Source organism: Pollachius pollachius, assembly GCF_949987615.1.
Source record: "Pollachius pollachius genome assembly, chromosome: 6".
NCBI classification, from domain to species: Eukaryota; Metazoa; Chordata; class Actinopteri; order Gadiformes; family Gadidae; genus Pollachius; species Pollachius pollachius.
In genome coordinates, this window is record NC_136939.1 from 943,417 (window position 1) to 965,887 (window position 22,471).

At 49.8% G+C, this 22,471-nt stretch overlaps 2 protein-coding genes across 2 annotated transcripts; both read left to right on the plus strand.

The window, feature by feature from the left end:
- Positions 1-757: 757 nt before the first annotated feature.
- On the plus strand, positions 758-6,335 carry LOC307077541 (vesicle-associated membrane protein 2-like; the record flags this gene model as incomplete). The annotated part of the gene is given in 6 exon segments (XM_079738969.1): positions 758-891; positions 3,103-3,145; positions 3,148-3,234; positions 3,815-3,973; positions 5,927-5,978; positions 6,243-6,335. Coding segments are annotated over 6 exon segments (492 nt in total). The 3' UTR covers positions 6,260-6,335.
- Positions 6,336-13,700: 7,365 nt separating this feature from the next.
- Positions 13,701-22,443, plus strand: pcolcea (procollagen C-endopeptidase enhancer a). Its single transcript, XM_079737666.1, has 9 exons — positions 13,701-13,847; positions 16,543-16,651; positions 17,161-17,419; positions 17,880-18,004; positions 18,399-18,535; positions 18,846-19,138; positions 19,843-19,920; positions 20,584-20,751; positions 21,327-22,443. The coding sequence occupies exons 1-9, from the start codon at positions 13,744-13,746 to the stop codon at positions 21,455-21,457; spliced, it is 1,404 nt and encodes a 467-aa protein (XP_079593792.1). The 5' UTR covers positions 13,701-13,743; the 3' UTR covers positions 21,458-22,443.
- The last annotated feature ends 28 nt before the right edge of the window (positions 22,444-22,471 follow it).

Genomic DNA, 22,471 nt, shown 5'->3' on the forward strand with positions numbered 1-22,471 from the left:
TCATGATGAACAGCTCCTTATAAAGAACAGCTCTTTATGATGAACAGCTCCTTATAAAGAACATTTAGGATGAACAGCTCCTTATAAAGAACAGCTCATTATAATAAACATATCCTTGTGATGAACAGCTCCTTATAACGAACAGCTCCTAATAACGAAGTGCTCTCTGCTGTTGAACACGCTGGAGGGGGGATCTGTTTTAAAAGCCTGTTGATCACTTAAGATCCGCTTCACTCGCGGCCTCAGGAGGCTGTCGACCCACACGACGGACCACACGAGCATCAGCAGAGGCCTCTGGCCTGGTGGTGTTGTCACCTCCTGTGTATGTGTGTGTGTGTGTGTGTGCGTGTGTGTGTGACAGCCCTCTCTGTCGTCGAGCGTGAGAGAGGGCGGACAGGCAACACAGTGGATTATTGTTATTCGTTCGTTATATCGTTATTCCTGGTTTTATTCATATTCCTATTTCTGTATTTCCCCAATCGTAGCGTGTTAATGGTCTCATAATATAACCAACGGGAGGTCTAAAAGTGTCCTTGTTAACACCTCACCCCAAGCCTTCATGGTATTTAAACAGAAAGGGCATCGTTGGCTAGAGTCCTCTGATATCCCCGATATTGATCGCATCCCCGCGCGGTGTTTCCATGAGTGTGTGCGTGGTGCTTCACAAAGCAACGCCCTCCACATCACGACGCTCCCTGTCCTGTCGAGTCCCCTCCACAGACCCGCTTTGTTCCACAAAAAACAGCCGAAATCATGGATGACCGAGTGTTTCGGCCGTTTGTATCATCAATCATACAGGACCCTGCGGTCCTATGATCCGGTAAACCCGCTCAACGACTCCCGCTCGACGGGTCGCTCCCGGCGCTGTCCGGTGCTGAACGCCGCTCTCCGGTGCTGAAAGACGGCCACGGAGCCCCCGGGGCGCGGTGTAGCACACAGCTGGCTAGCACTGCAGCTAACACGAGATGTTGATTGGTAGAAAACACCCCGAATATAATATATTATTAGATGGACGTTGCCTTTATCTCGGGACGGGTTGTCGAGCGTCATTGTGAGGAGAAGGTTACGGGGTTGTGGGCTCGGCCTTCACGGCTACATGTCAGCTAGCCTGTTGCTGCTAACAGGCTAGTGTTGCCAGATTGGGTATCGCTTGGCTTCTAACAGTCTAGTTGCCAGATTGGCTATCCGTTCGGCTTCTAACAGGCTAGTTGCCATGTTGGGTGGCCTTGTGGCTCCTATGTCAGCCAGCCTCTTATCAGTTAGCAGCTGCTTTTAGCAACTCTCAGCTAGCAATATGAGTGTGTTAAATCTATTCGATATTTAATACTAGTATTACTGTTATAAGTATTATTATAGACTACTATTATCATCTAGCCTTAGCATTCATGTTGTAGTGGCCTAGAGGTGCTTAAAATAGAATAAGCTGAGCAGGTATTTACATGTATCCCTTGAACGTTCTCACGTAGCCCATAAGGTACGTGTTATCCTCTATTATACGGCCCACAGTGTCGCTCTACTGCCCTCAAGTCGTGTGTTGACGCCCAGCCAAAGGTTTCCTGGTTGGATCCCTGTTGCCCTCAGCCTCCCCGAAGACATCCCACAGCATGCCTCCTCCTTAATGGCCTTTATAGGCCTGCTATCCTTATTCACTGTACCTTTCTTTGGATAAACACGTCCTAAATAATATAATAACAACATTGATTATAACAGCAAACATTGGAGGGACTTCCTGGATGTGACGTGAGGGATTAGGAGTGTGCTGGGTGACCTTTACACAGCGATGGGCCTCTATGCTCTTTGCTCTGTTCTCCGCTCTCAGCTCTCTGTTCTCTGCTCTCTCCTCTCTGCTCTCTGTTCTCCGCTCTCCGTTCTCCGTTCTCTGCTCTCAGCTCTCTGTTCTCTCTGTTCTCTCCTCTCAGCTCTCTGTTCTCTGCTCTCTGCTCTCCGCTCTCTGTTCTCTGTTCTCTCTGTTCTCTGCTCAGCTCTCTGTTCTCTGCTCTCTCCTTTCCGCTCTGATCTCTGCTATGTTCTCCGCTCTCTGCTCTCCGCTCTCTGCTCTGTTCTCTGTTCTCTGCTCTCTGTTCTCTGTTTTCCGTTCTCCGCTCTGTTCTCTGTTCTCTCTGCTCTCTGCTCTCTGCTCTCTGTTCTCTGTTCTCTCTGTTCTCTGCTCTCAGCTCTCTGTTCTCTGCTCTCTGCTCTCTGTTCTCAGTTCTCAGCTCTCTGTTCTCCGCTCTCCGCTCTCTGCTCTCCTGTCTGCTCTCTGTTCTCCATTCTCTCTGCTCTCTGTTCTCTCTGTTCTCAGCTCTCTGCTCTCTGTTCTCTGTTCTCAGCTCTCTGTTCTCCGTTCTCCGTTCTCCGTCCTCCGTTCTCCACTCTCCGCTCTCTGCTCTCTGCTCTCTGCTCTCTGCTCTCTGCTCTCTGTTCTCAGCTCCGTTCAGCCAGCTGGCCCCCCTCTAGGATACCTGCCCACCTACCTCCCCTGACCCCTCTCAGGGCCCTCTGAATGCCGCTGACCTCTATTCCCTCTGCTGCCTTCTCCCCATGCAAAGCGGGGCTAACGATACCGCCTGCAAACAGGACTATCCCCTTTCATGAGGGGGTTATTGTTCTAAAAATAGTTAAACGGTCAACTGTTCATTGATCGATCGTTGCGTTGTCTCGTATTTAGTCGTGTTGGCTAGCTTGTTGTAGGTCTTTTGTGAATGCCTTAGTGTCCGTTTGGCTGTTTGTGAGATTGGATTAAATTTAACATTTTCAATTCTTATTACACTTAAGACACATTTCCTTGAGCAAACACAGACCATGAATCTATTTATTTCACACATTTGATTTGTTTGTTCATCTGAAGAGAGAGAGAGAGAGAGAGAGAGAGAGAGAGAGAGAGAGAGAGAGAGAGAGGGGGGCCGTGAATCTCCCTCGCCCTCCTTTTGTGTGGAGGTAGCAGCTGAGTACATAGCACGCCCCCCCCCAGGCCCCGGCGGCGGACCGGGCCCTATTGTGCGCCTCGTCCGGGGCTATTTTTATCCCTCTCTGGGCCATCCTGTTTTGTCCGAGCTCCAACGCTAACGCTAACGCTAGTGCTAATGCTAGTGCTAACTCCAGTGCTAGTGCTAACGGGCTGTGCGTGCCGGCAGGTCCGCCCCCGCCGGAGCCCCCGGAGCAGATGGAGCCAACCAGCCGCCCAACCTCACCAGCAACCGCCGCCTGCAGCAGACCCAGGCCCAGGTGGACGAGGTAGGCCTGGGGCTCCATACTCACTATTTAATCATATCATCATCATCATATATTGTATGTTGTTATTATTTCATCACTTGTTATCATAGACACCAGGTCGACGATTTAGAGCCGGACTAGGAAGTATTATTATATGTTATTATTCTTTTGTGGTCATGGACCGCTTCATGGATGAGGTGTGGACCAGGACCACGTTATATGTTGTATGGATGTTATTATTTGATCATATGTAATCATAGACACCAGGTGGACGAGTTGAATACCCATATTAATATCATCTTTAACTATTATCATCTTAATAATAATGTGTAATACTTAATACCATAATCATGTCGGCTCCTTAGCGACTCCTCACAATCTAAGGGTTTTTGTGTGAGGCCCAAATTAAGCTGAACACACACATATATATATATATATATTTTTTTTTTTTTAACTGACTAATCACTCGTTGAGTTATTTTATATTATTAAATTAGTGTTTCCAGTCTGAACGAGATAATAGCAAGCAGTCAAAACCTCCTCCGGGGGGCTTGGCTCCGCCCCTTCCCAGCATCACAGCCCTGTCTCCGTGGTAACGCTAGGTGGTGGACATCATGCGTGTGAACGTGGACAAGGTGCTGGAGCGTGACCAGAAGCTGTCTGAGCTGGACGACCGGGCCGACGCCCTGCAGGCCGGGGCCTCCCAGTTCGAGACCAGCGCCGCCAAGCTCAAGAACAAGTACTGGTGGAAGAACGCCAAGGTGGGTGGGCCTAGTGGCTAGGGCTAGCGGCTAGAGATAGCGGCTAGCTCAAGAACAAGTACTGGTGGAAGAACGCCAAGGTGGGTGGGGCTAGCGCCGAGAGACAGTGGACAGAGCTAGCGGCTGAAGCTAGCAGCTAGAGCTAGCGACTGGCGCTAGGGGCTAGAGCTAGCGGCTAGCTTGAGGATGCCAACACTGCAATCCTCGGTAGTTGGAGGCGGTCGGTCGGGAGCAGTGTGACTGACGCCCTCCGGGTTTTTGTGCTAGTGGGAAGCAGCAACCGGCCCAAACAGGGATAACCTTGTGGAGGTCATCAGCCCGGCCTGGAGGTCTGTTTACAGTCACTATCACACGTCAGGATGGAGTGGCTCCATGTCTCTCTGTCTCTGTCTCTCCTCTCTCTTCGCCTCCCTCTCTCTCTCTCCATCTCCCTCTCCCTCTCCCTTTCCCTCTCTTTTTCTCTTTTTTTAACCTCTAACAGCAGCCTCTAACAGCAGCCTCTAACAGCAGCCTCTAACAGCAGCCTCTAACAGCAGCCTCTAACAGCCTCTCTAACAGCCTCTCTAACAGCAGCCTCTCTAACAGCCTCTCTAACAGCAGCCTCTAACAGCCTCTAACAGCAGCCTCTAACAGCAGCCTCTAACAGCAGCCTCTAACAGCAGCCTCTAACAGCAGCCTCTAGCAGCAGCCTCTAAAAGCCTCTAACAGCAGCCTCTAACAGCAGCCTCTAACAGCCTCTAACAGCAGCCTCTAACAGCAGCCTCTTACAGCAGCCTCTAACAGCAGCCTCTAACAGCAGCCTCTAACAGCAGCCTCTAACAGCAGCCTCTAACAGCAGCCTCTAGCAGCAGCCTCTAACAGCAGCCTCTAACAGTAGCCTCTAACAGCCTCTAACAGCAGCCTCTAACAGCAGCCTCTAAAAGCCTCTCTAACAGCAGCCTCTAACAGCAGCCTCTAACAGCAGCCTCTAAAAGCCTCTCTAACAGCAGCCTCTAACAGCAGCCTCTATCAGCAGCCTCTAAAAGCCTCTCTAACAGCAGGCTGCTGCTGTGCTGAACTCCGACCGCGTCACCCAGCGGCCCGCTGGCTTCATGGCCGCTGTGTTGCCGTGAGCGTCTTGTGTTTGTCCAATGAGCAGTCGGACCCAAGGTCGTCCTGACCAATGACCTTCTGCAGAGGAAGCTCATGTCAACCACACACACACACGACAGGAGAGACTCGCAGCATAATAAACGGCATAGAACATGACTCACACAATAGAAGCGGTATAGCTGAATACGTACTGAATACGTACGGAATACGTACTGAATGCGTACTAAATGTGTACTGAATACGTACGAAATATGTACTGAATGCGTACTGAATACGTACTGAATACGTGCGAAATATGTACTGAATACGTACAGAATATGTACTGAATACGTACTGAATGCGTACTAAATATATACTGAATACGTACGAAATATGTACTGAATGTGTACGGAATGTGTACGGAATGTGTACTGAATACGTACTGAATACGTACTGAATATGTACTGAATACGTGCTGAATACGTACCCATGTGAACAGACATGAAGGATTGTAATTGATTCTACGCTGGGGAAGAGGGCTCAGTGAAGGAGACGAGGCTGTGGGACACAGCAGAGGACGCTGTCATGCTCTGGCTTTGTAAATGTTTAATGGAATGCAGCCCGCCTCACTCAGGGAGTAGGTGATGATCCTCATAAATAATATATGGTATATACATAATATACATCAATATGAATAATATACCAGGCCAGTTTGTTTCTGGCCTGGTGGGGTGAATATGTTAACAGGTGGTAGATTGAGTGAAGCTATTGATCGGCTGAGTCTGAGTTCATACCTCTGCGTTATGTGGACATGAATGATGAGGTGCTCTGATGAAATGTGTTTTTAATAAAGTTTCATGTTTTCTTTCCACCTCTTTTTAGATGATGATTATTCTGGGTGTGATTTGCCTGATTGTCGTCATCGTCATTATTGGTAAGGATCAATCAATCAATCAATCAATACAATCGATCATCATATCTTATCAACTGTTGAACTGTGTTACACCAATCAGTTCCAAGAGCACACAATAATTGTAATTATTGTTTTCTTGATGCAATGTTTTACATAGTTTCTCAAACAATCAAGACAATTTGGACATAAACACACTATTAATGTGTAACCACTAATCTTCTGACACCACTGCTTCCTGTGTCTCCCCTCTGTTTCCTGTGTGCGCCCCCTCTGTGTGTCCCACAGTGTACTTCAGCACCTAAGAAGAGTTGTTCCTACCCCAGTCTCTACCCACGCCCTCGCAACAGCAAACGTCCTCAAATTGACGACCAAATTAACCACTGGTGATGAGTTTAGTTTCCAATTCTTCCCACTGTTCCCCTCCATGCCCACCGATTGGTCTCGATATGCCCCCCCCCACCCTGGCGGGGCTCCGCGGCCCCCACCACCTCGCCTCTGGACCCCTGTGGTATTTGTCCTGTGAGTCTGTGGCCCCCGTCTCCTTTCTAGGCTCAGCGGCTTTTCTATTGGCCGTTCTGCCGAGCAAACACTGCGATCGGCAGCCAGAGGAGGAGAGGCGACGGCGTTAATGTGACTGGAATATATAGTTCTTTGTAGAGTTTTATTCTGATATATACATATATATATATATACTGTTTTTTGTAGGTGTGTGTGCGTGCGAGTGCTTTTTTGTACTTTTTGAGTTTTGTATTCATTTCTCCGTATGCTTCGGTGTCCGCCCGCGCAGCCAGGGCGTAGCATGTGACCGCGTCTCCGCCGCCGGACCCCGCCGTGCGTCTCGCACGCCCCCATCGGTCCGGCGCGGCTTGCGGTTTTCCCCAAGCGAGCGCCGAGCAGGTTGTCAGCGTTCCCGTATGTTCCCGTCATGGTCTAGGAACGTAACGTGAAAGCGTTCCCGTCGACGTTGTGGTAGAACCATCTCACGCTATCCGTAAAATACGCCGTCGTAAAACATCTTCTGGACCAATGAAATGTAAGACGTTCCGTGATGTCACTGTCCTAGACCATTCCAACGACATACTAATCGTTAGCACTAATGGGTGTCGATATTCTCTGTGATCAGTATTTCTATTCATCTTCATCTTCATTTTTTATGAACCCACACCCGGTCTGCATGCATTTTTCTCTCTTGACGATTTCAGAAAAGAAACTGCCATAGTTCTTGGACCAATGTCTGTAGATGTTTATTTTGTAACGTTTTTTCTTAGTGTCTTATTTCGAAAACATTCCTTCATTGCAGTCTAGTGCAAATGCTCATAATGTAGCACATGTAAGTATCTTTAAAAGAACAACGTACGGTTCAAAGCCCTGTCACCGATGTCCTAATAGATGCATAAAATACAATCATTCTTTTAGCTGTAAGGGTTAGACTTTTGGTATTTAAATTGGGTTTTAATTTGATCATATATACGATGCTTTCTTTTTGTAATATATATGTATATGATATGTTACCATAAACACGTATACTATGATGTCGTAAATACCATAGAAGATATTTAAAAATAACGTAAGTAAGATTCAACTTAACCGTAGATCAGAGAGCGGTGTAGTCGGGTTAGCTCTCAGCGCTAGTAGCCTCCGCTTCAGAAGCCCTGAAGCTCTTATTTCAGAGGAGGGCCGACGTCACCGTCCTGCACACAATATAACCCGGGACCCTGTTTCAAACGCACAAAAGAGAAAGCTTGTTTTTGATGGCGCTTCTGTCTCAAGGCCCTGCTGCTGAGAGGCCCTTAGCCGGCAGGGCCACACTTAACAAAACAACCACCCCCCCCATTCAGCCCGGCTGGCAATTAGAGGCACAGGGACTCGTTGGTTCTGGCGTTTGGCTAGAGAACCACAACCTTCCGTCGGGGATCCAGAGAGCGGTTCTGGTGAACGTGTGTGAGCGTGGGAGGAGCCTTCTCACCGACCGGCTTAAGAGAGTTCGGTGACTCTTGTTTTCTTTGCTTTTGCGTTACGTCTCTCTCTCAGTTTTACTCCCAATAGTCAAGGCCTTTTTTCTTTTTTATGTACGATAGATTATATTTATATAATAGTATATTTTTATGTGAGGCAGGCGCCGCGGCAGGGGGGCGGCCGTCGCAGTGCTCTGTCGCGGCGCCCGCTGGGTTTTTGTAACTGAGCTCCGCGCGTTATTCACTGCCAAGTATCTGGGGAGAGAGACCCTTATCCTTTCGGTTGCACTCATTTCTGTTCGTGGACCCCCGTCCTGGTCCGGTCACCTGACCTCGTCAGAGGGGAGGGGGGGGGGGGGCCAGCCCCTCCGTCTGACCTGCTGGGGGACACTCTTCGTTATCGATTTTTCCAAACTTTTCCTAAGGTCTCACACATCTTCACTGAACCAGAGTACAAAGCCGGGGTTCCCTGCTGTCACCAGGTGGGGAGCCCCTGCCCGCGTGCCGCCAGACTCCCCACTCTCTCTGTCCACTGCTCCTTCTGTCTACGGGCTGCAAGACATGCACCTCCGGGGTGTGTGTGTGCGTGTGCGTGTGTGTGTGTGTGTGTGTGCCTGCCTGTGGTGTGGTGTTTGTGTGCGTGTGTGTTCAGTAGTTGTAGCTCCACCTGCCTTTGGGAATATCCCCGGTTTATCCCGACAGATTAGGCTGCTTAACCGCTAAGGGCGTGTTTGTTTCCATGGCAACCTAAGTAGCCGGGGGAGGGGGAGGGGCCGAGCTTAGAGGCCTGACGGACAGACGGACCGGGGCTCCGCCTCTCTCCGGGTGAGGAACGTTATCGCTATTTTTAACCAAAGACCAGATTTTTTTATGCTTATGCTGCCATTTGCCATCAAAAACAAGTCAAAGGGAAACTCGAGAATATAAAGAATAAAATAAGGATACTTTTGAAGATTCCCCTCAACATAAGAGAGGTCTTAGCGTAGAGAGAGCCTCGACCTGCCCTTCTAACCCTTACAGGCGACATGTCACGCAGACGGTAGTTCAACGTGCCCTTTGACATATGCAAGGTGAAACCCCAACGATAAGGACTCCGGGGAGCGAGGACGTGAGCGTCCGGAGGTTCCCGATAGGGCCTCTAGCGAGATCCCGTACCCGATAATAGCACAACTCTTCTTCTGTTCCGTGTCTCCATAGTGCTCGCGAGTGTTTTCAAATCAAAAGACGTGTGTGACTTTTAACTCTAGATGTTAGATTAAAAACTACAAAAAAAAAAAAACTACAAAAACAGCTGCAAAACATCTGTATCGTGTGGTGTTGTACCGGGGTTTAGTGGCAGCGGGGAGCCCAGCTCTTCAGGTTATTACCAAGCTAACAAAAGATTCAGCTCCAAAAGCAAAACTCTACCGTTTGATTTTGCTGGTATGAATATATATATAACATATATATATAAGTATATAACGTGTCCCAGTTCCAGCCGTCGACAGAGGCGGGAGCGTCCCAGTGGAATCAGACGACTTAGCGTCCCTACGGATTGGGGTAGGACCGCCATGTGTCTCCGTTCGGCCGTCCGTCCACCAGCGACCTTTGCGCGGTCGCCGTGACGACGCAGAAGTCCTTCTCTTTGCGGTCGTGTTACTTTTCGGTTTTTGTTTGGTGTGTTGTCAGGTTGTGAGAGGAGAAGTGTGCGTATTCGAACACAACAGCACTTGTTTGTCGTTTTTGTTTAGTTAGGTTGGTTTTTGGCGGGAAACACGACGTTGGGCTAAATGTTGTAGCGTGTTGTCGTCTTCTCCGGGAAAACGGATCAGAGATCTCGATAAAGGCTGTGTTTAACTCATGGGGGCGATGGCCGTGTTAGTCCAGATAATGAGGTACACATTGAGAGCTTGGTTTGAAAGCACAGAGGGGGGGGGGGACAAACGGTATAACAAAGAGGCTAAGGCTAACCGCTAGCCCCTCATGGCAGAGACGCAGCCTAAGGAGGGACCCTTTCGAGTCTCTGATTCCCCCGGAGAGGGGCGCCATTCAAGATACAATGTTCTAGAAATCAACTTTTATTTTTAAAGAAATTATAAAAAAAACGAACCCCCACATATGACTTTTCTTTGCTCCACGTTCCATGATCTGTTTGTGTAAAAGCACTGTTTGGTGAACGCCAAGAACAGAGCGGTTCTTTAGTGGGACGGCGGTGGAGGGAACAGAGAGTTAACCATCGTCCAGAACGCTCCGAGTGATTCTGTGGTTTGTGTTCGACGGTCGCTCCCGTATCCAATATCAATACCGATAGAAAAAACTTTTTTATTATTTTGTTCCGGAGAAGCGGCTGTTTTGTTTTTCTTAGGGACTGGCGGGGCCAGGGGCCCACATTGGCCCCGGCTCCTGGGCCTATCAGGAGGGACGGACCCAGGGGCCGCGGGCAATGTGCTCAGTCCAGACTTTACTTTGTTATCAGTTTATCTTTTGGTTTTATATCGATAGATTTATTGTGCTGTCATTTGATATGGGATTAGAACGTCAAGGAGTTTGCGTCTGTGTAAATGAGTGGAAATTTAATTGAAAAACAGAAGTACATAAAATAACTGTAGTGTAAATCTATCAATGTGTTATTATATTGATGAACATCATGAAATATATGTATATTGGAAAAAAAATACCTTGGACGTGTGATTTATTTTGTGTATGCTGTGATACACACACACACATACACCCACAGGTAGGTATGGTGCGTGAGATACGCAAAATCAGCACGAGGAACAATGTTCAAAACATTAACGTGTCTTGACACACGTTTTGGTGATATAACATGTGCTGTTGCTGAATGGCGTCATGTCAAGCTGTTGCCACGACGCCACCTCCCGGTGAAGCCGACAAACTGGTAAAAAAAAAAAAATGACGGTATTACTTGACGCGTTGAAATTTGACAATAGTACTAATGAAGACATTATCAGTCCCGAAAATAACGGCAGCGGTGTAAACCGTGTCCGTTCGTACAGTAACAGACAGTCGTGATGTGTATGCTCCATATTAGCAGCAGGGTCTAAGCCCCGCCCCCTGAGATGACTCATCGCAGTTACACCATACGGCCGCCAGGTGTCGCCACCGCTCCTGTTTTTATTATGGATTCATTGCGTCGTGTTATTTAACTATAATTCATGTGAGTTCAATGTAAATTATTGGTCCTAATTACTACTGTACCACAATACTAACTGTATCCTCTCTGGAGGGGAAAGCCGGACTCCGACTACCTATCATAGATTATCTTCATCCTTGACCCGGAAATTAAGGAATTTCCTCACCTCACTAAACTAATGCTAAAACATAACCCAGCGTTTATAACTATAGCCCCTCGAAACAAGAGCTTATATCTGTCGTGGTTGTCGAGACTGATTATACTGATCACCCATTCCAGCAGTCAGAATGTAGTCCATGTTGTTGAATTGTTACTCTTACACGTTCATCGCGGCTGCAAAGAATGCGCCGTAGAGAGAGGAGAATAACGTTCACAGTAGATGTGTCCCCTCCCGTCTGCAGAATGGTACGGTCCACTCTGCCTGCTATTGTAGATGTGTCCCCTCCCGTCTGCAGATGGTACGGTCCACTCTGCCTGCTACTGTAGATGTGTCCCCACCCGTGTGCAGATGGTACGGTCCACTCTGCCTGCTGTAGCCTGCCTGCCAAACTTTGGCACTGTGGAACGTTAGAGAAGGTTCCGGAATCGGAATGTTCTAGAACGCATCCTAAACCTCTTCTAGATATTGAACAACATCGTAAGCGTTCTAGAAACGTTCTCCAGCCGGCTGACTGACCCAGACCCACGGATCCCCCACACACACACACACAATCAATCTACCCCCCACACACACATAAACACTCTGTTTCCTCCGATGACTGTCTGAGCGGAATGAGTGACTCCGTTCTCCAGGGTTTGGGCAGGAGAACCGGGCGCCGGGAATGTCCGGTTCCCCTTCGTTGTGAAGGTCAGAACCCCCCCCCCCCACACACACACACACACACACAAACACACATTCCTGCTCTATCTGGTCAGACCCGGTTCGCACCGAACACGTCTGACCTTAATCTGATCTAACGCACCAACACGTACAATACTTCAACTCTGTTGGACTTTGAACAAATTTTTTGTCTCTCTTTTTTTTTTTTTTATATTTCGTCTATCTATTTGTGCTACTCTTTTTCTTTTACCTTTGTATTATTATCCTAGGCCTATCTTATTGATGTTTATTTGATTAACTTTCAAGAAGTTTAGTCAACCCTTCAAATCCGATTTCTTTTTTTCCTAACCCCAAAATTACAATACATTCTTCATTCAATTCATTCTGAAAGGTGATTATATGCTCTCTCTTGGACATTATCTGAAAGACTAAAGTCTGCTGGCAGCAGCCTTTGTGTCTTCAACGCAAAAAATATGAATATTCCATAAACATAAATCTGGTAAAATCCTTCCTAAAGTCATCAGTGGTCCGCAGACACTTCCCTGAGCAGCAAGACCTCCTCTGTCTGGGATCCCACACTCCAGCTGTGGTTCTCCTCCCTGCGGACGTCTCCATCTGTTCAGCTCAGCAGACGCGTCCTCAGCACAGAGTCATCGTCCCAGAGGGAGAACACACGAACCACTGACCTCACACGCTTTCATCCAAAGCGTCAATAATTCCATTTGTCAGAAGAAAGAGAAACAACAATATATCGCTGTCGGTACAGTAAGGATGTTCAGAGAACCAAGTGGCAAGCACTAACAATCGCTAGGGTAACCCATTCCCCGTATTCAACAAAGATAGCTAGGATAAGATGCTACACGATGCAGAGTACTATTTTTAAGTGCCAGGACGTAAAACATACAATAAAAGTTGTAAGAGGTACTCCAAACGCTCTGGTACTTGAGAGTGGTTCCCCTTCGCTGGTTGTGTTCCCCCCGGGGTCCATGATGTGTTCACCGGGGTTCGGATTACAGTGTAACACGAGTGTCTGCTGTTGTTGCTTTATGAGTTTATTCTGGAGGAATGCGGGGGAGACGCGGTCCCGACATGTTGGGCTTCAAAGCCCTGCAGGCTCCAGGCGCCGTCGCTTCACCTGCACACGCGTCAGCCCCGCGGCCCGCACACCTTCACCCCCCCGACACACAATCACCCCCCAGCCCTGACCTACCGTCACCACCCCCCAAGCCCCGAGGACTGACACACAATCCAACAAGTACTATTCAACTGCGTTACCGAAAACATCCGGAAACGGTCAAAATACCCGCGAGTGTTGCGGTAATAGTCGGCCACATTGTGAAGTGTCCTTATGCTGGAGGAATGCTTCCAGACCAGACACGTTAGCGATCACTCTGGAGGAGATTAAAGGTCTCCTCAGACCCGCTCTCTCCCTGGATGCCCCTCTGGCCGGCCCTGGGTCCAGGGTTGTTGTGGGGGAGGGAAGCCATCTGGTGTTAATCATATGTTTCTTCACCAACCCCCCCCCCCCCTGCGCCTGAATCACCCCCCATCGTCTCCCCCTTGCTGTGTGCAGTGAGCGGTTAGGATCCCTCTCTCCTTCTCTTCCAACAACTTCACCCCCGCTCTCAAACTCCTACTCTCTTCCCTCTCTCAGTCCCTCCTCCCTAAACCGTTCCTAACCACGATCTAGAACTTTCACCAACGTCTACAGCCCTCTCTCTCTCTCTCTCTCTCTCTCTCTCTCTCTCTCCTTCCTCCCTCCCTCCCTTCCTCCCTCCCTCCCTCCCTCCCTCTCGTCTCCCTCCCTCCCTCTCGTCTCCCCTCCGTCTCCCTGCATCTCCTCTGCAGTGTGCTGTAGCTCGGTGAGGACTCTGCATCATGGATCGTCCCGGCTGTGTGTTGATGGCCCGCTCCTTCCTGCTGTACCTCAGTGCTGCGTGGCTCCTGGCTGCGACCCGCGCCCAGCAGAGCAACTTCACCAGGTGAGGACCGCCACCCTCCATTAAGATAAGGACCTCCAGGCATCGCACTCGCACGGCTCCTCAAGCCGATCGCAGCGCCTTAGGGGATGGGATGAGGAGGGCTACTGTACTGTGAGGGGGTTTCATGTTCCCGGTTCAAACCCCGAACATTGTCCACAGCATACCCTGTAGTTAACCCTGAGCAGGACCCTAACCCTAACCCTAGCCCCTAACCTCTAACCCCTAACCCTAACCCTAACCCTAACTCTCATCCTAACCCCTAACCCCTAACCCTCACCCTAACTCTCATCCTCACCCTAAACCTCACCCTAACTCTCACCCTAACCCTGACCATAACCCTACCCCTACCCCTAATCCTAACCCTTAACCCTAACCCTAACCCTACCCCTAACCCTCATCCTAACCCTAACCCCTACCTGCTCATTAGTGACACGTACCTCAAAGGAGAACCGCTGTAGACGCTATGTGGGATTCGGTCTGCTAGATGACAAATAGTGAAGAAGATTTAATAAATGTATCATGGCATCAGATGATAACGATGAAGACCAAAGATCACCATCCTCCAACACACACACAACTACACACCACACACACACACACACACAACTACACACCACACACACACACACAACTACACACCACACACACACACAAACTAACACACCACACACATACACACAACCAAAAAACATCCACACACAACCACACAAACACACACTAACCAACCCACTCACATCCTCTCAGTGTTTAAGTGTCTGTGTGTCTGCGTGTCCGTCTTTGTGTCTGCGTGTCTGTGTGTCTGCGTGTCTGTCTGTGTGTCTGTCCGTCTGTGTGTCTGCGTGTCTGTGTGTCTGTGTGTCTGTCTGTGTGTCTGCGTGTCCGTCTGTGTGTCTGCGTGTCTGTCTGTCTGTCCCCTGGTCTGTGGTGTGGTCGCTGTCTCCTGTTGTTGTTGGACCCGCTGAGCGAGTCAGGCTTCGGCTGCCGCGACTCAGAGTTGACCCAGATGTTTCCAGATGTTATTCTGCCTGTGGGGTCGGTTCTCTTGGCTCAGAGAGACGCGTCCCACACAGCCAGCCCTGAAGATTGTAATTATTTATTCTTTACTCTGGTGGAGAAGTATTTTTCTAGGAAAGAAACGTTTGTTTGAATGTTTACGCTGAAGGATTTGATGTGCCTCAGATATGGCATGCATTCAGGACGTTCGGATTTGTTCCAGAGCTTTCTGATGGCTCCCAACCTTTCTACATCAACAACTGACAATGAGCCGGAGATCAAAATTGGACAAGCAGCAAAGATTCTTCAAATCGTGCTTCACGACCGACTTCCTTGAAGCCTAACGGGCCAAGTGCATTTCTCCCTTTCTGCTGCTTCAGTTAGTGAGCATTTCTTTGTGTGAGGGACAGAGTTGGTCTGCATAGACGCTCGACGCTTCAGTTGTCTGAACCACAGCCTCTGATTTACTGATTTTTGTCTCTCTGTCCTGCTCAAGGCGACAGTGGCGCTAATGATACGTTAAGATCATCTCACACAACACCATAAATACCTCAGTAGATGTAGAGATAAGACACTGAAACTGAATGGAAACTGAAAAACAAGAGTATTGCAACACAAGCTTTCTAATCCAGTGAGATACTAGAATGTAACTCTTGACCCCGTCATGCTTTGCCCTCCATCGTCAGATGGAAGGACAGCGTTTGTGCTGACAGATAAACTATCTGAGGGGGGTTTTTGGCGAGCGATCTGTTACTTTCAATAGTCTGTTTCCTGCCCATGGGGCCGTCTTGAGACACAGAGCAAACAAGACTTACTGTTTTGTTTACTCTGAAGGGATGTTTTTGGCGAGCGATCTGTTTCTTTCAATAGTCTGTTTCCTGTCCTTTGGGACTCAGAGTAAACAAGACTTAGTGTTTTGTTGTCTCACTACCACATGAAACGACGTAACGACTATGAGGTAATGTTGGAGGAATGCAGCTTACTGTAGGATATTTGAGGATATTTTGACCCACGTTGGAAGACCTAGTGATGCTAATGATGTGTCTGAAGTTAGCCAGACCAGAGGCTGTGGAAAGTTCCAGTAATTCCACTCGTCCATCTCCTGAGTCTTCCAAGAAACGCTCTTGTGAGTGTTGCAATATTCCTAGAATTCTTCAAGTCATTCCAGTGATTTAGTTATTAGTTATTTGTGACGGCAGGAATGTAGGCCTATCTCAAAACGTGCAAGCGCCCAGGGGAGTATAGTAATAGTGATAAAACAGACCTATCAGAGTTATAACAGATCATCACGTCAACTTTATCCTACCTTACCCAGCAAGAGGGTTATTATTCATATATCACAATATCACCTCACCCTCACAAAGAAAGTTTAAAGTAGTATATTTCCTTTGAATATTAAAGTAATATATATCACATTTGCATATTAAATGAATAGATTACATGTATGGATCGCAACAATCCCTCCATTAGGTTCCTTCTCATGGATTATGAACACACTTTAATTTAGTTTTAGGGATTTATAAAAATATAAATGGGTCTGGAAATTATCCTATTTTCTATTGCTAAGCTATTTGATGTTGGGTTTTCAACCGGTACCACAAAAACTCAAACCAGCAGAACCCGACCACAACCTAAGGGCACTATGCCCTGGATGTGGTGACGTGTCTGTTGTCCTCTGAACCCTGTGACCTCCCGTCTCCAGGCCGGTCTTCCTCTGCGGCGGGGACCTTGTGTCCGACTCTGGCTTCGTGGGCAGTGAGGACTTCCCCAGCTACTACAAACCCAACAGCAAGTGCACCTGGCGCATCACGGTGGGTCCGCCGGTGGTCCGCCCCTGGGGTCCTGCTCTCTGTCTGCTCTACGACGTGTAGGACGTCCCTTTAGCCTATTAGGTGGAGCGGGTTGACTTGTTACCGAAAGGTTGCTAGTTCGATCCCCGGAACCTCCGAGCTGAGTGTCCCTCATTGTCACTGAGAGAGACGCAGTCAGGTGAGGCCTCACCTGACTGCGTCGCACGCTGGCTGTCTCCGCCATGAATGTGTGTATGAACCGTTGTCAGTCGCTTCAGGTAAAACCTTCCGCTAAATCCCCTAAATTTAAGAATGGGTTAGGTGGTAACCGGAAGGTTGCTAGTTCGATCCCCAGCTCCTCCTAGCTTTGTGGTAGTTGAGTTGTCCCTGAGCGAGACACCTCATCCTGAATGCTCCTGACGAGATAGGTGTCGCCTGGGGTGTCTCTGTGAAACTTGTAAGTCGCTTTGGATAAAAGCTTCAGCAGAATCGCCTAAAATGTAAAAAATGTAAATTGTTACAACTCCCAGGTCCCCGAAGGCAACGTGGTCATGCTGACATTCCGTGTGATGGACATGGAGGCAGACTCGCTCTGTCGCTACGACTACCTGGACGCGTACAACGGCCACTCCAACATGAAGCAGAAGCTGGGGCGCTTCTGTGGAACGTTCCGGCCGGGCGCGCTGATCTCCACCAGCAACACCATGATGCTGGACATGGTCTCCGACGAGGGGAACCAAGGCCGCGGCTTCGTGGCCTACTTCAGCGGCATCACGCCCACCGCTGACGGTAAGAAAGATGAGATCGCATGCTGCAAAAGGTAGCACATTGTCTGAGAATGGATGTGCGTTATTGCTGCCATAAGTAAAGATTAAATATTGGATATTGATCATTTTGAGGACAAATTAGCGCGAAAATATGTTAACGACAAAATTGGTTGTTTTTACGGGTCATTACGTTTATGTTCACGTTAATGAGTCCTAAAGTTAACGAGCCCTAACATTAATGAGTCCTAACCTTAACGAGTCAGAACCTTAAAGAGTCCTAGCCTTAACGAGTCCGTACCTTAACGAGTCCAAACCTTAACGAGTCCTAACGTTAATGTCGACCTTAACGAGTCCTTACCTTAACGAGGCCGATCCTTAACGAGTCCGAACCTTAACAAGTCCTTACCATAACGAGTCCTAACGTTAGTTTTCCACCTTAACGAGTCCTAACCGGATTACTGTGGCGGCTCTCTCCTGCCCAGAGCAACAGTTCTGCGGGGGGAAGATCACCAAGGCCCAGGGAGAGATCACCACGCCCGGCTGGCCCATGAACAAGTACCCAGCAGGGACCAGCTGCTCCTGGCTCATCACCGTGGACCCGGGCATGGTACCCACCCACACCTCCACCGTTACGCACACGCAGACGCTCCTCTCCCGGTCTCAGCCTCCCGTCTGTGGAGCCGACGCACCAGAGTCAGGACAGTTGACTGAATCACAGGAGAGCTCAAAGAGCCTAACAGGCCCCCATCCTACACCACTAACACTAAGCCCTCGGAGGACGTAACGGGATATCTACCCCGAACACAGAAGGAAGGAACCTTGAGGAGGATCTCAGGAGAGGGATCCCTCCTTCCAGGGGGGTAGGAGAGCACTAGGGGCCCAACACATAACGGCAGAGGTCCCACAGTAGCGTCAAACAAGGCAGAAACAGAGGTCAGGTTGTAAAAGGCAGCACTCAAGTTTGATTGTACATGTGTACCGTGTGTGTGTGTGTGTGTCAGGTCATCATGGTGAAGTTTGATAAGTTCCTGCTGGAGGCAGACACCTACTGCCGCTTCGACTACGTGGCCTTCTTCAACGGCGGGGAGAGAGACAACTCCCGACTGATCGGGAAGTTCTGCGGCGACAGAGCGCCTGAGTCAGTACTGGGCCCGGGGGGCGGGGGCTCCTCTCAGAGGAGATCTGATGAAACATCAACCCTGTTGAAATAAAGCTGCCTCTCATCTCTGGCTCATCCTCCCTTCACCTCCTCTCCTTCATTCTCCTCTCCTCCTCTGATCTTATCACCCCTTTCTCCTCTTCTCTTCCTCCCAAATCCTTCCTCCCCCCCTCCCCTCCTCCTCCTCTCCTCTCTCTCCTCCCCCCTCCCCTCCTCCTCCTTTCCTCCCTCCTCCTCATCCCCTCCCCCTCCCCTCCTTCTCTCCTCCCCCCTCCCCTCCCCCCCCCAGGCCCTTGGTTTCCAACGGAAACGTGCTGCTGGTCCAGTTTGTGTCTGACCTCAGCGTGACCTCCGACGGCTTCTTGGCGAGCTACACCGCCGTCCCCCACGGCGCCGCCGTCGACTCCGCCCCCAGGCTGGACCGGCCCGTTACCAGGACGACCACCACCCGCGCCCCCACCACCACCAACGCCCCCACCACCACCACCGTGACGCCCAGGGTGGTGAAGCCCCCCCGGACCCGGACCCGGGTCACACCGGGCCTGAACGGAGCCACCAGACCCGGGAACGGGAAGAGACCGGGTACGGAGGGCCGTGTGTGTGTGTGTGTGTGTGTGTGTGTGTGTGTGTGTGTGCGTGTGTTTGTGTCTGTGTGTGCGTGTATCTGTGTCTCTGTTTGTGTGTCTGTGTGTGTGTGTGTGGGTGTGGGAGTTTGTCTGTGTGTGTCTCATTATCTGTGTGTGTGTGTGTGTGTGTGTGTGTGTGTGTGTGTGTGTGTGTGTGTGTGTGTGTGTGCGTGTATCTGTGTCTCTGTTTGTGTGTCTGTGTGTGTGTGTGTGTGTGTGCGTGCGTGCGTGTGTGTGTGTGTGTGTGTGTGCGTGCGTGCGTGCGTGCGTGTGTGTGTGTGTTTCTCTCTATCTGTGTGTGTGTGTCCCTCTCGCTATCTGTGTTTGTGTGTCTCTCTATCTGTGTGTGTGTGTGTGTGGGTGTGTGTTTGTGTGTGTGTGTGGGTGTGAACATCCACTATCAGAGTCCGTTCTCTCTGTCTGTTTATTACAGACTGATGTCTGCTGGTGAGGAGACCGGGTCGGTCTCAGAGAGTGGGGCCGGTTCCACCAGTAGAACCGTGTGTCTGTCCTCTGTCGTAGTGATGGGGTCGGTCTCAGAGAGTGGGGCCGGTTCCACCAGTAGAACCGTGTGTCTGTCCTCTGTCGTAGTGATGGGGTCGGTCTCAGAGAGTGGGGCCGGTTCCACCAGTAGAACCGTGTGTCTGTCCTCTGTCGTAGTGATGGGGAACCCGCTGTGTGCCAAGGCCTGCAAGAGGGACGGAACCATCAAGACCAGCTACTGCGCCAGCGAATTTGGTGAGTACCTCCTTGACCAATCACAGACGAGTGGAGTCACCGCACAACCAATCCACTTCCCACTGATTTAATTTCAGTCAATCAAATTCCAAACCCACCGGGTTCCAAACAATCATTTCACCTGAATGCAGTGATGGTACACCTCTGAGATAATACTTCCACTTACCATGCACTCAACTTCACCCGTTACTACACAGTTCTTAAGTAACGTGCCTGTGTAGTTGTGTAGTTCATCAAATTACTTTTTAGTGACTCCTATTATTTATAGTTACATCACACTTATTGTCTGTTTTATGTCCCTGTACTAAAGAATAGTACTTAGCATGGTTTAGCATCTTATCCTATCTATCTCTGTTGTGTACGGGGAATGGGTTAACCTAGTGATGGTTAGTGCTTGGCACTTGGTTCTATGAACGTCCTCACTGTACTGACAGAGATTCTCTTTCCGCTGACAAGTGGATTTATTGTCGCTTTGGATAAAAGCATCTGCTAAATGCTCTGAAAGTAAAGATATACTCCTCCTCCTCCTCCTCCTCCCCCTCTCTTCCTCCTCTTCCTCCTCCCCCTCCTCCTCCTCTTCCTCCTCCCCCTCTCTTCCTCCTCCTCCTCCTCCTCCTCCTCCTCCCCCCCTCCTCCTCCCCCCCCTCTCCCCCTCCTCCTCAGTGCTGACGGGTAAGGTCACGGCCCTGACCCCGGGGCCCCGGGGGTCCGTGCACGTGAGCGTGACCCTCATCAAAACCTACAAGGAGGGCCGTCTGTCCATCACCGAGGGCACCGCCCGCACCGTCAAGCTGGTGGCGCAGTGCAGGAAGTGCCCGGTGCTGAGGAAAGGTACGGCCGCGCCGCGGGGGCTAACACGCTAGGAGGGCATGCTAACACACCTGATGGCTATGCTTACGAGTTAAGGGCATGCTAAGGTGCAAGGAGGCTATGCTAACCTGCTAGGAGGCTATGTTTACACTCCAGGATGCTATGCTAACATGCTAGGAGGCTATGCTAACAGGCCGGGATGCTATGTTTACACACCAGGATGCTATGCTAACATGCTAGGACGCTATGTTTACACTCCAGGAGGCTATGCTAACATGCTATGAGGCTATATTTACACACCAGGATGCTATGCTAACCTGCTAGGAGGCTGTACTAACATGGCCAGAGAATATGCTAACCTTCTAGGAGGCAATGTTTACACAACATGGATGCTATGCTAACATGCTAGGAGGCTATGTTTACACTCCAGGAGGCTATGCTAACAGGCCGGAATGCTTTGTTTACACACCAGGATGCTATGCTTACATGCTAGGAGGCTATGTGTACACACCATGAGGCTATGCTAACATGCTGGGAGGCCTTTGAGCCTCTCTCTGGAACCCGCGCTGTGTGAGCTAACACTCGTTCTCCCTCAGGGGCGGATTACATCCTGATGGGCGGCGTCGATGAGGACGGCCGCGGTACGCTGAGCCATGGGGCCTTCACCGCCCTCTACAAGACCCCCCACGGCAAACTGCTGACCAGCCTGGGCAAGCAGCCCTGTTAACCAGGCCACTAAGACTACACCACCCACGACTTGCTGACCAGCCTGGGCAAGCAGCCCTGTTAACCAGGCCACTAAGACTACACCACCCACGACCTGCTGACCAGCCTGGGCAAGCAGCCCTGTTAACCAGGCCACTAAGACTACACCACCCACGACTTGCTGACCAGCCTGGGCAAGCAGCCCTGTTAACCAGGCCACTAAGACTACACCACCCACGACCTGCTGACCAGCCTGGGCAAACAGCCCTGTTAACCAGGCCTACACCACCCACTTGGACTAAACCACCCTCTAGGACTAAACCACCCTCTAGGACAACACCACCCAATAGGCCTACACCACCTAATAGGCCTACACCAGCTTCCAGGACTACACCACCCACAAACGCTTACACCACCCACTAGGCCTACACCATCCGCCAGGCCTACACCACTCACTTGGACTAAACCACCCTCTAGGACTACACCACCCACCAGGCCTACACCACTCACTTGGACTAAACCACCCTCTAGGACTACACCACCCACCAGGCCTACACCACCCACTTGGACTAAACCACCCTCTAGGACTACACCACCCACCAGGCCTACACCACCTAATAGGCCTACACCAGCCTCTAGGACTACACCACCCACAAACGCTTACACCACCCACTAGGCCTACACCATCCGCCAGGCCTACACCACTCACTCAATCTACTCAACCCACTGCCCTGTTAACCCTACCAGGCCTACACCACCCACAGCCAGGCCCTGGTAACCCCAAAAACACCACCTTTGAATGACTGAGACCACCACCACATTTCATAACATCGAAATCCAGGGATCGTACCAACAAACGGAAACTGTATTGCAGCAATAAGATGTGTTCGTGGAAAACCAACAGTTTTCCCTTCACCGCAGTGGAATATACCACTTTGTCTTGCATAAGAATACATTCCTGACTTTAAATTGTAATTTATGTATAAATAAAGGATTTATAAGTCGTTATTTTAACTGTCGAAACAGTTTGTTACCG